Consider the following 16,272-nt stretch of genomic DNA (forward strand, 5'->3'; position numbering starts at 1 on the left):
GGTCCATGTCATGAGACCTTGACACGTGATAACAAATCTGGACTCACACTGGTGGGAGAGAGGGACGAAGGCAGTTGGAGGCTGAATCCAGTATAGAACACACAAATAACAAGGTAATCTAATCAGAGGTCCCGTTATCTAAGACTTGCGTGAACATGGCTCACTGAGTGGACGGGACACAAAGTCAAGTTCAGTTTGTTTTTTTCCTCAGGATGACCCGACCAAATGACGCTGTGGCGTTATGACGACGTGAAAAAAAAGATGAAGACACATGACACAAATAGCTCAAAATTTAAGTTTCTTTTATTTAACAAAAAAACACAAACACACAAACTGAACAAAATACACGTTGGACAGGGACAGGGAATCGACAGGAAGAGCAATTCGCATGTACAGTAACAGACAAGCAGACTGCTTTTTGTGCTCGGTCCTGTCGACCTGTACTCCATTACACCTGTCACATGACACTGGGCAAAAGGGCGTCTGATTCTATAAAACACAATGTCATTCAGCTATGAGTGAAAATAACAACGACAGAGGATACAGGTGTAACAGGAGCTGCGTCCGCCATTGTTTTAACTGTACTGGCGAGACGCGCACCGGCCCTTTAAATGAGTGTACCAGCGACAGTGACCCAAGCAGGTATCTATGGACGTCATATACACAGCAGAGATGACGATGATTCGAGGGAATCTGATTGAATGTTGAACATGACTTAGAAGAAATTACAGTAAGGGGTTCAGGAAAACATAGTCCAATCAAGACATTAATATATATAGAAATAAATAAATGAATCTGCAATATGTACAACAACATTTGTGGTTTAAAATGTACAGAACAGAACACCACAGCAGATTGGGAGTGAGCATTTACAATATATACAAACTATTTACACATTCTCATAAGTAATCATTCATTATGTCACATCAAGGTATAACGTCATCACACATTTTTGCATTTGTCTTCAGCAACCCACCCAAGAACATCAAAAAGGAAATTTAAAGTGTTTTCTTCATTGGTTGACTCTTCTGAACATGAAGCAGCATAGCTACAGTACAGTATATATATATATAACATAGTTATAACGTATCTACAACATTCTCCCGACAATCTCTACGCGATAGCCTTGAGCTTATCTTAAATATCGGTCACAAAAGGAACAACGCTCAATCAATATATCGATCAATCAGTATATTGATTTCAATGTAACCTGTTGTTTGGTGCACACAATTAGCGTTTGCCTAGCTTGACCAGATCCCAAGTTCACGTATGGTATAGTCCACTGACATTTAAACAAACTGATAAAATCGAACAAAGCCACAACCAGACAGAAGGCATTCAGAGTCAGATAGAACATCTGAACCTAAGAATAAGTTTGATTGGAAAGACAATAGCTAGCAATAAGACAATAGCTAGCAATAAGACAATAGCTAGCAGTAAGGCAATAGCTAGCAGATGCTGTATAAGGCAATAAATCACTGTCTGGGGAAGGTTGAAAAGTTTGAGGAGTAGGAATGCCTACTTTGAGCTCAAAGGAGAGATACATACTGTAGTTGGAATAATTGAATGATGAAGGTCATAAGGAGTTTGGTTTGTTTGGTTTGTCTACCTACCATATAGTACAATGTCCCTTTGGGAAATCCACATGGTAAGTTGTGCCAATATTTGGTGCCAAAGTGCTCCAAGCATGTGCATGCCGCCCTATAAGCTGATTAGCCTATCAGGAAGTCTCAATGCTCACTGGTTATGTCCACTCCATAAACATACATATAACATGGCATTCAATACATGTCAGTAAGCCAGACGATTTGCAGCAAACGGTCTTCATTCCGTGCAAAGGCTGTTAGGCTCAGGAAAAAAAAGTACAGTTGAGTAGAATAAAAACTGAACTCAGAATCAAATGAGTTTGGAGATAAACGTAAAAATAGTGCACAGCACAATCAAAACTGTGAAAACTCAAATGTTTCACAGTAAGAAGCTAAATAGAGAAACATATACAAAACAATTGCTAAGTGATATTTAACAAAAAGAACATTTCGGAGTTTAAGCTGTGTTAGATGGTTGTCTTCACGTAAGGATCAGGTTCAGTAATTGGCTGATCCTTCAATGTGTCAAAGGGTCAAAGAACCCTCCCCCGCTGTCATCTTTACTGCAGGGCTCTTGCTAACAGGTAAGAAATTAAGGAGGATACACTTCAACTGCATCTGTCCTTCAGGCTGTCGTCATTTTGATGTCAGACAAAATGGCTTCCATAGGTTTCTTCAGCGGTGTGGTCCCTTACACTGATAAATGTACGAGACCACAACCGACATACATGCGAAAGATGGCTTTCTTCTTCAAGTCGTCAAGGTTCCGTTCGATTTTTCTTTTTTTTTTTTCGTTTCCACGGAAACAGAGTTTTCTTTCTTTTTGGAGTTTTTTTTTTTTTTTCCTTCTTCGTCTTGGACGGCACAGTGTTGAGGTCAGAACGAAACGGAAACTGCACAATGAGATCATAGGAGAGGAAGGGGTGTTTCAGCAGCAACAGCAGCATCAGGGATAACAAATGACCTTTGTTTCGTCACCTTTTTGATTAAAAAATAATTAATAATAATCTCTTCAAATATGATTCTTGACTTCTTCTTCTTCATCTCCGGGTCACGGCATGTCTTCATCCAGACTCACCATCTGTCTCTGTGGGGAATATAAAAAATAAATTAAAAAAAAGGTCAACAAAAGGTCACGCAACACCCAAGACTGTGTTAGCCCACTGAAGTGAAGCTTAGGCATTAGCTTGGAGAGCTAGCAAAAGCATTCAGGTGGTACTAGCGTGTGTTATTCATCACCCAAGCATGCTTAAGTAAACACCAGCAAACCGCAATACATCACTTAGCTAGCAACAGCTCACAAAGCAGAAAACCAGGACACCTTTAGAATGTAGCAGTGACAGTGATGGTATAGCATTCATTACGTCATTATGTCGATATGTAAACATACCTCGGGGTAGACATAGCCGTCCTGGCTGTTTCTACAGATGTGCACCTCGTCCTCCGTGGTCTTCTGGTACACCGGGTTGTCAAAGTGGATGGTGTTGGTGTTCTTCAGACGCCAGTGTCTCCATAGCAACACGGCGCCGAACAGCGCCAGGCACATCGTCACTACGGGAAGAGAGAAGGTTCAGATGTCAGTGGTTCATACAGTACAACAGACATTTATTTTACAATGTAGCATATGGATATGTTCATAAAGAGGGCTGTGGAGAGGGGTTAGACATGTATACTCACCGATGGGCAGTACAATGTACAGAGTAGCAGGGTGTGAAGACTCTGCCTCTTTGGGCATGGCAACGTATTCGTTATTGGCTGAATGAGAGAAGGAAAATATTTCAATTAACCAATTAACCATTTTCTTCCCAGCTAAGGTATTAGGGTTCAGATCCTACTCGGGCAAGGATTTGATAAATAGTTAACAGTGCTGTTAGTCCCCCACATGTGTATGGGAAGGGATCATAATGATCGTCTCTGAAGGCAGAGTCCACCACTGATGTGTTACCTTCAGCCGTGGCCACACGTTCCTGTGGTCCCTGGGTGGTGGCGGTAAGGCCAGGGTCCTGAGGCTGGATGCGAGGGTTAGAGGTTGTTCTTGCAGGAGCTTTGGCTGTGGTGGTTGTAGTTGTGGGGGTGGTGATACGGGCTGGCAGTCTTGCTGTGGGCTTGGTCGCAGGTCTGGGGGGGAGCGGGGCTGCAGTTTTGGGTCCGACGGGAGAGACTGGGGCTGTTAGGAGAAGAGGAAGGGGAAAGGTCAAACACACCGCAGGTCAAAGGTCAGATACCGTACAGCAGTGCCCCTAGCTAGACAGACATTACACATTGGCTGCATCTCAATAGTTTAAAATGGCTTCCTTTCCTTGTCCTCTTGTCCTCAATTACCACTGATCTAAGTGAACTATGTGTGCCCTATCAGAGTAAGACAGTACACTGAATCAACATGGAGCTAGATTCGGTGTTGATGGTGGTGGAAGACTGTCTGACAGAGGACACACGTACCTAGTATACACTTCCTCATGTCTGGGCCCAAGGTCATGTCATCAGGGCAGGCACAGGTGTACTTGGGGGATTGTTGGTTGATCAGGGGCGCAGGCAGACACAGGAACTCACAACCACCGTTTATACTGTTTCCCTCTCGACACCAGTTCTTCCCTATGAGAGAGAGAGAGAAAGAGAGAGAGAGAGAGAGAGAGAGAGAGAGAGAGAGAGAGAGAGAGAGAGAGAGAGAGAGGCATTAGACCTCCTGACACATTTTTCCCCTACTAAATACAGTCGCTCATTAAACAGCTGTTTGAGAGTGTTGTGTTAACACTGTGCAGTTGCCATACCGATGGGCTGCTTGTGGTTGTGGTACAGCACAATGTCCTCCGGCTGGACCAGGTGAGCCACCAGTTCCGTGATGTCATTTCCTGTCAGGCGGTTGGCGCTCATGATCGCTTTCCTGTTGCCGTCAGTCCAGAACACTCTCTCCTGTAAAACGAAAGCGGGGAAAACTAGGTTACCCAAAGTGGACCACTCATACAAAATCCATACGCAAAAAGGCCTCTGAAGTATCAGTCCTAAAGTGCATGCTTGACAGTTTTGACAGCTTTGGGCGTGTAAATCCCAATGGCCTAGATAGAAACAGCTCGCTCTCTTCTTTCAACACAGCCACGGAGTAGATTTTTGCTGAATAATACTCGAGCAGCTCTCGTGTGTAAGACTCTGAACCTGTTAATGCTGGATAAACCCTCCACAGTCAGGGTGGGGGGGACACGCCTGCTGCCAAGGGGCTCAGGGGTGAGGGCGTCTGGGGTTAGGTTCTGACCTTTACCCCCCTTTGGGTCTCCTCTGGGTCTTTTATAGGGATAGTTCACCCAAAAATGTCATACCCTCTCTTCACTTCACACGAAATGAACCATCAAATGCACAGTAATTTGCTCACGACCATGTTGCTGTATTTCTCACCTCAAAGACGGTCAGAGAGATGGGGTGTTCCAGCTTGTCCTCGTTGAAGATGAGAGTATGGCGGCCGCCGCCGTTGATGTCGATGCTGGAGAGGGTGTGCATCTTAGAGTCCACCCAGTACAACCTCTGGTTCACCATGTCTGTTCACGGGGGGAGAGAGAGAGAGAGCGCGAGAGAGAGCGAGCCCAGGGTTAGACACCAGATCAAATCCATGATTTTGTACACTGTCTTGCATGTCAACAAAAACGGTGTCTTACAGAGGGCTATTGTTGAGGCAGGAAATGCATTTAGTTACCAAGACCTACTGTATATGACCTACTGTATATGATTATGAGCTATTAGACACAATGGAAACATTAACATTGTAACGTTGGGTACTGTATGTTGCACTAGTTATTTACCCAGGGTGATGCCATTGGGCCATACGATGTTGTCTGTAACCAAGGCGACGCGGTCAGCTCCGTTCAGCCCACTTTTCTCAATCTTGGCCTCGGTGCCCCAGTCAGTCCAGTACATGAAGCTAGAGAGGACAAACAGACCCACAGACGTACAGTTAAACACCCACGTCTGAAACCCTCTGTAAAAACACAATTTGTCAAACTTTCTGAGAGGGACCTTCAACTGTTCCAATTGACAAGACAACTCTGTTGTGTCACACTTTTAACAACGCTTTCAGCAAGTTTCACATCCGGGCGTCAACCCCCTCACTCACTAGAGTGAGACATTAACACGTTTATAAAGGAAGGAGCTTACTTCCTTGCTGGGTCCACCACGATGCCCCTGGGCTTCTCCAGGCCGTCCTTGACCAGCGTCTTCCTCCGACTTCCGTCTGTGGTTGCCACGGAGATGGTGCTTTTCTCGCTGTCGGCCCAGTAGATGTTGCCATGGATCCAGTCGACGGCGATGCCCTCAACGGCCTCGATCTGGCTGTCAATCACTGTGCTGTGCTGGGAGGAGTTACCTGCCTCGTCCATCGGGGCACTGGGAGATGTAGCAAAGACAAACAGATATGACTTTCCTGCATCATGCAGTACGTAGACATTTTTCACACATACATGCACGCTCACGCTCACACGCACACACACACACAAATATACACCCACCCACCCATCCAAACACTTGACCCTCTCTCACCTGTAGATCTTTTTGTGGAGGAGATCAGACCAGAAGATCCTCTTCCCGAGCATGTCCATATCCAGCGCCACTACGTTCTTCAGCTGGGGGATGAGGCAGGTGTACTCCGCCCGGTCCAGCGTCATCTTCCTCACCTCGTGGCGGTTGGTGAACAACAGGTACGGCACGGTACCTGGAGGGGATACGTCACGTTCACACTGAGGTTACATCCAGCAGAGGAGAAAATTAACAGATACTCAAATCAGAAGCGCAGAGGTTTAGAAAGATCTAAAACAATGGATACTGATACATCGGCCCAATGGAGTCTAACTGACTCACATTGACTATTCCAAATTAGCCTCCAAACCATCTTCATGCTTTGATCGGAGTTAGATAAAGCAGGCTTTGCCTCATAACAAGGTCAAGTTCAATCCCATAGTGGTTTGGGGTGGTCCAGTGGTCCAGCACCACGGCCTACAGTGCACACATATGCCCATGTCGGCATGGGTTAGAATCCGGCCCACGCCCTGCTGACACACCCTCTCCTCCTTACTTTCCTATCTCTCTTCAAAGTTCAATCCCATAAACCCCTACCTACGTACCTTCAGCAGACTTGCAGGCCTTGGTCCTGGGGTCCAGTTCGTAACCTGCCAGACACTCACACTTGAAGCTGCCAGGCAGGTTGACACAGGTCTGGCTGCAGGTGTCAAGGTTGGCACACTCGTTAATGTCTGTCGGGGGTCAAAAAGGTCAGAGGTCAATGGTGAGAGACAGTTGACATTTTTGGGACAATTTCTAATTTTCTATTTTTAATTAATGTGTCTGTTATATTTATCCCATTAAGTCCCATTGAGATAGAATTATCTTTTCCAAGGGAGCACTGGCCAAGATGCAATATGGCTTAAATACATAACTGATTAAAAGAGTCAGCAACCAGCAACCAGCCTTGTAAACTACAGTGACTAGTGTTGCATTCAGAGTCATGCAAGCGTAAAAGCTTCACCTTCGCAGGTCTTCTTGTCCTCCTTCAGGTAGTATCCCGCACGGCAGGAGCAGCTGAAGCCGATCTTCAGGTCGTCACAGGTGTGAGAGCAGCCGCCATTATTGGTCAAACACTCGTTGGTCTCTGCAGAAATAGACACAAGAAGAAGAAGAAGAAGAAGAAGAAGAAGCCACCATTATCCTCTGTGTCCATGACGGTCTTTTTCCTTGTGGTGGATCAAAAACCAGTGACCTCACTCTCCAAAACCACTCATTATCCTGGCCAGTCAGACCGGGCTATTTGGCATGCTGTGACTCATCATATTTTCCTAGCTAGCGAGTTGTGGTCTCATCTTTTCCAGTGCTGGTATATATATGTTACTATATAACAAGCTTTTGGCCTATGAAGGCCTTTGTTCCAGTCCAGCCCAGCACTAACACAACCAGTTATAAATAATCAACTCATCATGGTTCTCCCGTCCCTCTGGACCACCGTGATTAATTGAATCAGGTTAGGCATTGTTAGTGTTGGCCTGGAACCAAAGCCTGCCCTGCACACCTCCCAGTAGGTTCTCCAGAACCGGAGTTGAGAACCCCCGGCGTGGAGAAAGCTCCGACTCACCACATTCTCTCCGAGGTTCGTCGGACCAGTCTCTGCAGTCCCGTTCTTCGTTGCAGACCTTCTCCATGGCGATACACTCGCCACTGCGACACTTGAACATGCTCGGGCCTTCACACAGACTCACTGAGGAGGGGAAGAGGTGACCATTAGATTCGTGTCATCATCTATCAGGATTTCCCGTGTGAATACAAGGCTGACGTCAAACATTGTTGGTAGCTCAGAGCGAGATTTCCGAGTGAGACTTATTAAGATTTTCTGTAGACATAAAATACTGATATTTAAAATTCTGCAACTCAAGAGAATGGAAATATATTGTATAAATTATATATTTATATATTTTATATATACAGTACCAGTACATATTCTGGTTTGTTTAACACTGTTTTGTTTACTACATAATTCCATGTGTGTTCCTTCATAGTTTTGATGTCTTCAATATTAATCTACAAGAAAAACCATTGAATGAGAAGGTGTGTCCAAACTTTTGACTGGTACTGTATATATAACATAATAATAATAATAATAATAATAATAATAATAATAATAATAATAATAATAATAATAATATAACATAATAATAATAATAAATAAATAATAATGATAACTAATAATAATAAACATAATCATAATCATAAATAGTAAGTAGTGAGACAGAGTGAGACTGACCGGTCACACATTCCAACTCATCACTGTGATCTCCGCAGTCAGACACGCGGTCACACTGACGGCTGCCATGGATACAGGAGCCATCCAGGCACTGGAACTCGTCTGGCCTGCAAGTCGCCACAGCTACGAGAGAGAGAGAGAGAGAGGGGGGGGGAGAAAGAGAGAGAGAGAGGGAGGGAGAGAGAGAGAGAGAGAGAGAGAGAGAGAGAGAGAAGAGAGAGAGAGAGAGAGAGAGAGAGAGAGTGACGGGAAAGAATGACGAAGGAATAGAAGGGTGGATGGGAAAAGAGAGAAGGGGCAGCAGGTTAGGAAAACAACAAAGAGACCGGAAATTAAATAGTCCTAAATCAGCCAGAGAGAGAGAAAGAGAGAGGGGGGGGAGAGGAGGGGGGGTGAGAGAGAGAGAGAGAGAGAGGCCGCGGTATCATCCCACTTACTGCAGTTGACCTCGTCCGACTGATCCTGACAGTCCACTCCCTTGTCACACCTCCACTTGCTGTGGATACACTCCCCGCTGCCACAGAGGAACTCGTGGATCCCGCAGGCCGGGCGGGTCTTGGCGTGGTGCCCGGGGCAGTTTTGGGGCCACTCGTCCGACCCGTCGGCGCAGTCCATGTCCCCGTCGCAGGCCCACAGGCGGGGCACGCACACGGTGTTGTTGCACTGGAAGGCGGCGGAGCTGCAGGTGGCGGCCGGGCAGGAGGCCTCGTCGGACCCGTCCGAACAGTCGCTGTCGTCGTCGCACACGAAGGAGACGGAGACGCACTGGCCGTTGGCGCAGCGGAACTCGTCCTGCGTGCATTCCTTCATCGCTGAGGGGAGGAGAGAGGGAGAGGGAGAGAGAGGGGGAGAGAGAGGGGGAGAGATGGAGGGGGAGAGAGGGAGAGGGAGAGAGAGGGGAGGGAGAGAGAGGGAGAGAGGAAAGGATGGTTAAGAATAAAATAGTTTAGTTTTTTTAATGAATTAATGAATAGAGGGAGTAATGAATGGACAGATTAACGGATGAATGAATGGATTGCCTAAGCAAGCTAATGTGGCTAATGTGGCTAATGTGGCTAATGTATTGTAGTCTTACCACAACTCTGCTCGTCAGATTCATTGTCACAGTCAGCTTTACCATCACAGTGCCATCCTCCAGGTATACACTTGTTCATGCTACCGCCACAGTTAAACTCAGCGGGCAGACAGGTCTTGGCATCTGCAGAGAACACACAGAAGAGAGAGAGAGAAACAGGAAGACGATTATGCCACAGCATGAGTAAGTGAATGGCCAATCATGTGAAGCCATGTGCATATGGGCCAATCAACAGTAGAGATTTACAGACAAGTTGGCGGTGATGCTGGTAGTGGATATACAGTGTACAGTATAGTCACATGGTCACAGAGGGGGAAAGGAGGGGGAAAAGGAGGGGGAGAGGAGGGGGAAAGGAGGGGGAAAAAGGAGGGGAAAAGGAGAGGAAAAGGAGAGGAAAAGGAGAGGAAAAGGAGAGGAAAAGGAGAGGAAAAGGAGGGGAAAAGGAGGGGAAAAGGAGGGGGAAAAGGAGAGGAAAAGGAGGGGAAAAGGAGAGGAAAAGGAGAGGAAAAGGAGGGGAAAAGGAGGGGGGAAAGGAGAGGAAAGGGAGGGGTAAATAAGGGGGGGGGAAAGGAGGGGGAAAGGAGGGGGAAAAGGAGAGGAAAAGGAGAGGAAAAGGAGGGGGGAAAGGAGAGGAAAGGGAGGGGTAAATAAGGGGGGGGGGAAAGGAGAGGAAAAGGAGGGGGAAGAGGAGGGGGAAAGGAGGGGAAAAGGAGGGGGGAAAGGAGAGGAAAGGGAGGGGTAAATAAGGGGGGGGGGGAGAGGAAAGGGAGGGGTAAATAAGGGGGGGGGTCACTCACCACAAGCCGCTTGCAGTTCGTCACTTCCATCACCACAGTCGTCCCCCCCGTCACACACCCATTTGTTGGTGATGCACTTCCCGTTGCCACACTGAAACTGCCTCTCGTTGCACGTTACAGCATCTGGGAGGAGGAGATTAATACCTTTTAATCAGCGTGTTTTTTAATTGAACAGGCACTTTACAACACACACACACACACACACACACACACACACACACACACACAAAAACATTTTTCACAGAGAACAGGGAAATATTCGAGTACATGTTTGACACAGCATTCAAGCAGCCCCGTACAGATGAGAGAGGGGCTGATACGCGGTAGTAAGAAGGAGGTGTTTTAAATTAACGATTAACAAAGTCACATTCGGGCAACTTAATATTCAACAACACTTAACAACAAACGGTAATCATCTACTGTATGGCCATTGAGATTAGGATTATCGCTCGGCGTGTGAATGTCTCACCCGTTAAAGTGTGTTTAACTCCTCGGGGATTAGACATTACGATACGAGCCAAAGGCTTGTATTTGTGAGCAGTCGGACTGTCAGCAGTGGGACTGTGGCAGCCATTTTAGCTTGTCATGTCAATCAACGGCATGGCTGTCGCTTGGTAACCACCCCTCAGCTGTTTACACTCTGGAAACTGTTCTCTCCCATAGAGATGAACTTAAAACCAAACAAAATGAGTGTGATACAATGAAGGCCTGGACCAGACCGCGACACAAGCCGAAACTCCCCCACCCAGTTAAACTAGTATCATTGACGCATAAACATACAGCATCCGGTCACTTAAACAGCTTATGACCTGAATAGAGTTCATGACGAAGAATTCAAAACCCTTTTCCTCACATCTTCCTTCTGCCACAGCACTGTGGGAGGTTTAACAGGCAGACTACATTTGACCTCAAATTGACCACGGTTTATTTGGGGCCCCAGAGGTCGCAACCCCGTTAAAGTCATCCCGCAGACCAAAGGCAAGAGGGTCTCCACACCAAAGTGAGAGCTGACAGGTAGATGCTAATAACCTAGCTTTGGGACATATGATGCTCTGTGGGTCAACATAACCTAATTCCACTCTTTGCGTTGTCAAATTCGTCAGGCTATGAGCCACCATGAGTCAGTGCCCTGCTGTCCCTTTAAGACAATAGGCAGGGGAGGAGTTCAACAATCACACCACCAGTTGCTGATTGGCCCCAGAGTGACATTCCTCATAACAAGAGCCCCACAGAGCCCCACAGCGGGAGGCGGGGACTACCGGTCACAACACCAGGAAGTCTTTGAACCTAAGCTGCTGACAAATGTTGATGGTTGTAATAGTAACCACTAACATAACACCCCCCACCAGCAGCCGGTTCCAATACTGCTTGAGGAGGTTTCAAAAGATGGTGAGGCTTGCTCAATATTTGCCATGTCATGTTAGTTTCCCTCCTCTCAGAAAGATATCAAACACCATAAGGGGTGCGGTGTATCTTGTCTTGTGTGTTGCTATCATTGGCCTGATCAAATGGCTTGAGAAAAATGACCAGAACAACTCTGAAGAAGACCTGCTCCTTAAGTGAACCCTCTCCATCTTGGATCCCACACACACACACACACAGACACAGACACACAGACACAGACACACACACACACACACACACACACACACACACACACACACACACAGGACTGGTCAGGCGTGTGGCCAATGGGGTTTCCAGGGATAGAGTTTCCTTCGCGTCTTCCAGCTGTTCTTGGCGATCCATCTATGAGTCTCGCCCGGGACTTAGGGTGTCTCAAGTGCAAGTGAAAACGGAGATGCTGCCCCGGTCATGCACCCTGCCTCTCTCTCTCTTTCTCTCCTTTGCCCTATCCCCTCTCTCTCTCTCTCTCCTTTGCCCTATCCCCTCTCTCTCTCTCACACACTCTCCTTTTCCCCATCTTGCTCTTCTTTCCCCTCTCTCTTTCTCTCTCTCACTCTGTTGTCTCTATGAAACTCATCCGTTGAATCCAGATGTGAGACCAGAAGTGTGTCAAACACTGACCCTTGTTCACCTCCACACTCCCGACAGCGTGTTCTCTCTCTCTCTCTCTCTCTCTCTCTCTCTCTCTCTCTCTCTCTCTCTCTCTCTCTCTCTCTCTCTCTCTCTCTCTCTCTCTCTCTCTCTCTCTCTCTCTCTCTCTCTGAGCTGAGTGGAAACTGTAAACCCTTACAGACAATGTTTTAATTTCCTGTCAGCGCTAATCTGCAGCCTTGTATACAAATGGGGTCACAAGTCTCTCTCCAGAATACTCTACTCTCCTTATGGCCCTCTGACTAACCTACTTTAGAAGATAAAACTGTTAGTTTCCATCAACTCTTCACTGAACTGGCTGTAGGCCTTGACGTCATAAAATATACAGTCAAGGAGGAAACATTACCAGCCTTCTAAATGTGGAGCATTATCAAAGTTATCAAACAGGCAGGTTTGGGGTTAAATATTAACCAAGGAGCTGCTGGTAAAGAATGAACCACGCCATCGCAAACGTACCCATCTTGTGTGGTCCTCACTGCCATGTAAGTCGCTCTGGATAAAAGCGTCGGCTAAATGGCATATATTATGTTTTATCGACCAGCGGGACATGTGCTTGGCGAGAGGAGTTTGTTTGTTCTACTCTGTTTATAGTTGAACTAATAACTTCCATAAAACAGATGTTTGGTTCCTGTACGCCCAACCTCCATTGTGTTTGGCCTACTTGGCTACGGTCATACAAATCATCTTCTGTACCGAAGTATACTGTATGTACGCTTATAAGTATATAAGTATACTGTATGTACACTTATAAGTCACTTTATGGCCATTGTGTTTGTCTTTCAGGTGGCGACTAACCAAAGCAAACATAGAGTAGATAGAAGGGGACGTGCTCATTGTAATGCATGGAATGGAATGAGAAATGGAATGAGAAATGGAATGAGAAATGAGAAATGGAATGAGAAATGGAATGAGAAATGGTATCAAACACATCAAGCCTTCTTAGCCTAACCTCTGTAAGGAGAGGGCGCAGCTGACTACAGCGGCTGGACAGAGTCATAATGAAGTTGGCTGCATGCTTGTTACGGGCGTCCAATTTACTGTAAGTCTCTCTCTGTCCATTGTTGGCTTGCAACACACTCAAACGAGTGCTCACATTTGCTTGATCTAGCTCTGCAGCCCTGGTATGTAGGTGGAATGGGTGGCCACTTGAGATATGTTGAAAAACCACATCCTGACACGTTGGGGGTTTGTGTGTTTGTGTGTTTGTGTGTGCATGTGTGTGTGTGCATCAATTGATTATGTTTAACTGCTGAGAGACGGTCTCTTCCAGATGCTATTTATAATTACGTTTTGCTGTGCACAGACCGCCCACTTCAAGACAAATTGACCATGTAAGGCCATTCAATGCTGTGGCAACGGATGGGAGAGAAGATTAGGAATAGACTGCTGATCTACAGTATGAAAGGATAGACGTACTGCAAGACAATAACATTCTAATCCATACAGTCAACCGCTAGGCTATTATTGGACAAGATACAACGCCCATGACAATTTGTCATTTTGACATACTTACCGATCATGTATTTCTGCCTATGGCTAACACGCTCACACGCTCACACACACACACACACACACACACACACAGAAAGGTGTGTGTTTATTTATAATAATCTGTAGCTGTACCAGCTTCAGACTCTTCACGGCTTGCTTCACACTCATTTATCCATCTGACACGGTTTCTAGTTCCTTCAACTTCACTCGAGCCCCTCACTGAAAGTCTACTCTACTCTCAGGGTTTTACACACGCCACGAGCTTTGTGAATCTGCATTATGTAGAAGGCCTGTTCAATTCTGTTGGGGCTGCTGCAGGTTTTCTAGGGGATCTTTCTAGAACCACTGATGCAACCCCCCGCATGGACTTTCCCTTTAACGTCCGGAGTCTCAACTGCACCTGAGGCCACAGTTGCACGGTCACATTGCATGCAGATCTGCAGTAGATTGTGGCTTTCGTAAGTGGCCTCTCATTTGAAGCATGCCTAACATACTAACACATAGTAACTCATGACACACACACACACACACACACACACACACACACACACACACACACACACACACACACAGCAGCAGATTTAATTGCTAGATGAATACCTTGAACTGGAAAAACTGGACTGAAGGTTCTAATCTTAAAATCCCTCAGAGCAGAGTTGAGATTGAGGGATTACATGGAATGCGGTGGCAGATTGGAGCCACAACTGCGAACACAAATTCACTAACACATTTGTTAGCCTTAAAGGGCATTAAGTTCACCATTACCTGAGACTAAAGAGGAATTTATGCCATGCGTGACTGACAATGGTGCACATTGTAATAATATAAGCCAGAAATAGCCTAATAGAACTTGTGACATGTTTGAAAAAGTGTGTTTAGTTCCAGCTATAGGTATATGGACAGTATCAGAAAAACAAAGGTGCAGTTGTGTGGTTTTTATAAAAGGAAGGTCTACAGAAGCTCTCAGATAAGGAAATGCTAGGCAAATATTCACTGTAGTTGAAACACACCTCGTTTTGCACTAATTGACAACACAACTATGATCTTAAAAAATATGTTATGAATTACTAAATAGTGCTACTCTGAATTTGCATTAAATTGTTCCAGACTATCTGCAATCGACTTGGTGTAATAAATGTTGCATGTAGAGTAATACATGTGAAATGTAAAACTAGTTAAGGATAGTAATCCTATTTCCTCCAGATTGTATTATTGTATTATTATAGGCCTACAGAAGACAAGGCTAGATGCCCAGTGCTCTGCTGATGTCTTGCCGCGCCCTTTCTCGGTGACAACCGGCTTTTCCTCCATACATCACGCCCACACTGAAACTGGACACAGCCCTCGACATCTACCGGCTGTGACGAGGCCATATTTCTCCTGGATTTCATCCTGATTGGCTCTTTAGCTACATGCTACTGGATGGTCAGCCAATCGATTTCCCGAGCGTAGGTTCCATTCATACACGCACGGGTGAAATACATACATTTTACTTCTAAAAGAAATACAAGGTATAATTATCATTACGCAAGCTTTCATTATCAGAATACAGTTACATTGAATGAGGGAGTAATTGGATTTAGTTGATGATATGTTTCAGTTTATCTACACTAGCTTTGAGAAAGGGAAATGTCATCGGCAGCTGGCTGCGTCTCTGCCGGTAGGTACAATGCATGTCACCGTAGGTACTACTTCAAGTTAAGCCCAGGACACCCTACTGCCGTGAATGTAAATACTTGTATAAAAGTGTACAAATATAAATTCACCCATTCAGAATTCAGAATTATTTCAGATTATAAATTCTATGTTGCAATAAAGCGAAAGTGACGCATGTCAAATGACAAGGAAACACTCTTAAGATTCACTCAACTAAACGCCGACTAGCATCACTCCCATCTCACTCATACTCATTACATTGGTTTCACATCTTTCTTACCTGTTTGGGCAAGGCAGTGGAGCAGAAACACCAAACACCATGTTGACAGTCCGGCGATCCGCATCCGAGTCCTTAACATCTCTCCTTTGTGATTTCACGCTATTTCAAGTATTTCTTCTAGGTATCAATATTGACCACCCGCGGCAAGCTCCTTCTGACAGACACTACAGCTAAGCACAATGCCAACTCAAGTGAGAAGATGCGGCTGTTTTAGGATGCTGCACAGCTAAAACTGTGGTAAATAAATGAGCGCTTGTTTAGGTCTACAGCGGACACGGTCTGTGTGCCTCTAGGACGGGTGCCAGGGAAATATTCGATTTTTGAGTAACATCAGACCATTTCTATGTGGTCCACAAGTGGGCGGGGATTTGAGAGTGGTGTGATATTTGAAATTCGACGTGAGCAGCATCGGGGGGGTGGAGCTAAAGTAGGAGCCACTACTGTTATCATTATCTGGTTGGCTTGGTTGTCCTCACCTCACCCACTTTCACTGCTACAGAGAGACATTGTGTGTGTGTGTGTGTGTGTGTGTGTGTGTGTGTGCGTGCGTGCGCGTGCGT

At 45.8% G+C, this 16,272-nt stretch overlaps 1 protein-coding gene across 1 annotated transcript; it reads right to left on the reverse strand.

Moving 5' to 3' along the window:
* Nucleotides 1-285: 285 nt before the first annotated feature.
* ldlrb (low density lipoprotein receptor b) lies at nucleotides 286-16,005 on the reverse strand. The gene is made up of 18 exons (XM_083693557.1): nucleotides 15,713-16,005; nucleotides 10,228-10,350; nucleotides 9,431-9,553; nucleotides 8,793-9,167; nucleotides 8,356-8,478; nucleotides 7,690-7,812; nucleotides 7,090-7,212; nucleotides 6,689-6,817; nucleotides 6,108-6,279; nucleotides 5,727-5,954; nucleotides 5,375-5,493; nucleotides 4,974-5,113; nucleotides 4,355-4,496; nucleotides 4,026-4,178; nucleotides 3,532-3,753; nucleotides 3,264-3,341; nucleotides 2,977-3,137; nucleotides 286-2,673 (listed from the first exon to the last, which is right to left on the reverse strand). Exons 1-18 carry the CDS (start codon nucleotides 15,789-15,791, stop codon nucleotides 2,638-2,640), a joined length of 2,649 nt encoding a protein of 882 aa, XP_083549683.1. The 5' UTR covers nucleotides 15,792-16,005; the 3' UTR covers nucleotides 286-2,637.
* Between the last annotated feature and the right edge of the window lie 267 nt (nucleotides 16,006-16,272).

This window comes from Argentina silus (assembly GCF_951799395.1).
Source record: "Argentina silus genome assembly, chromosome: 22".
Taxonomy (NCBI): Eukaryota; Metazoa; Chordata; class Actinopteri; order Argentiniformes; family Argentinidae; genus Argentina; species Argentina silus.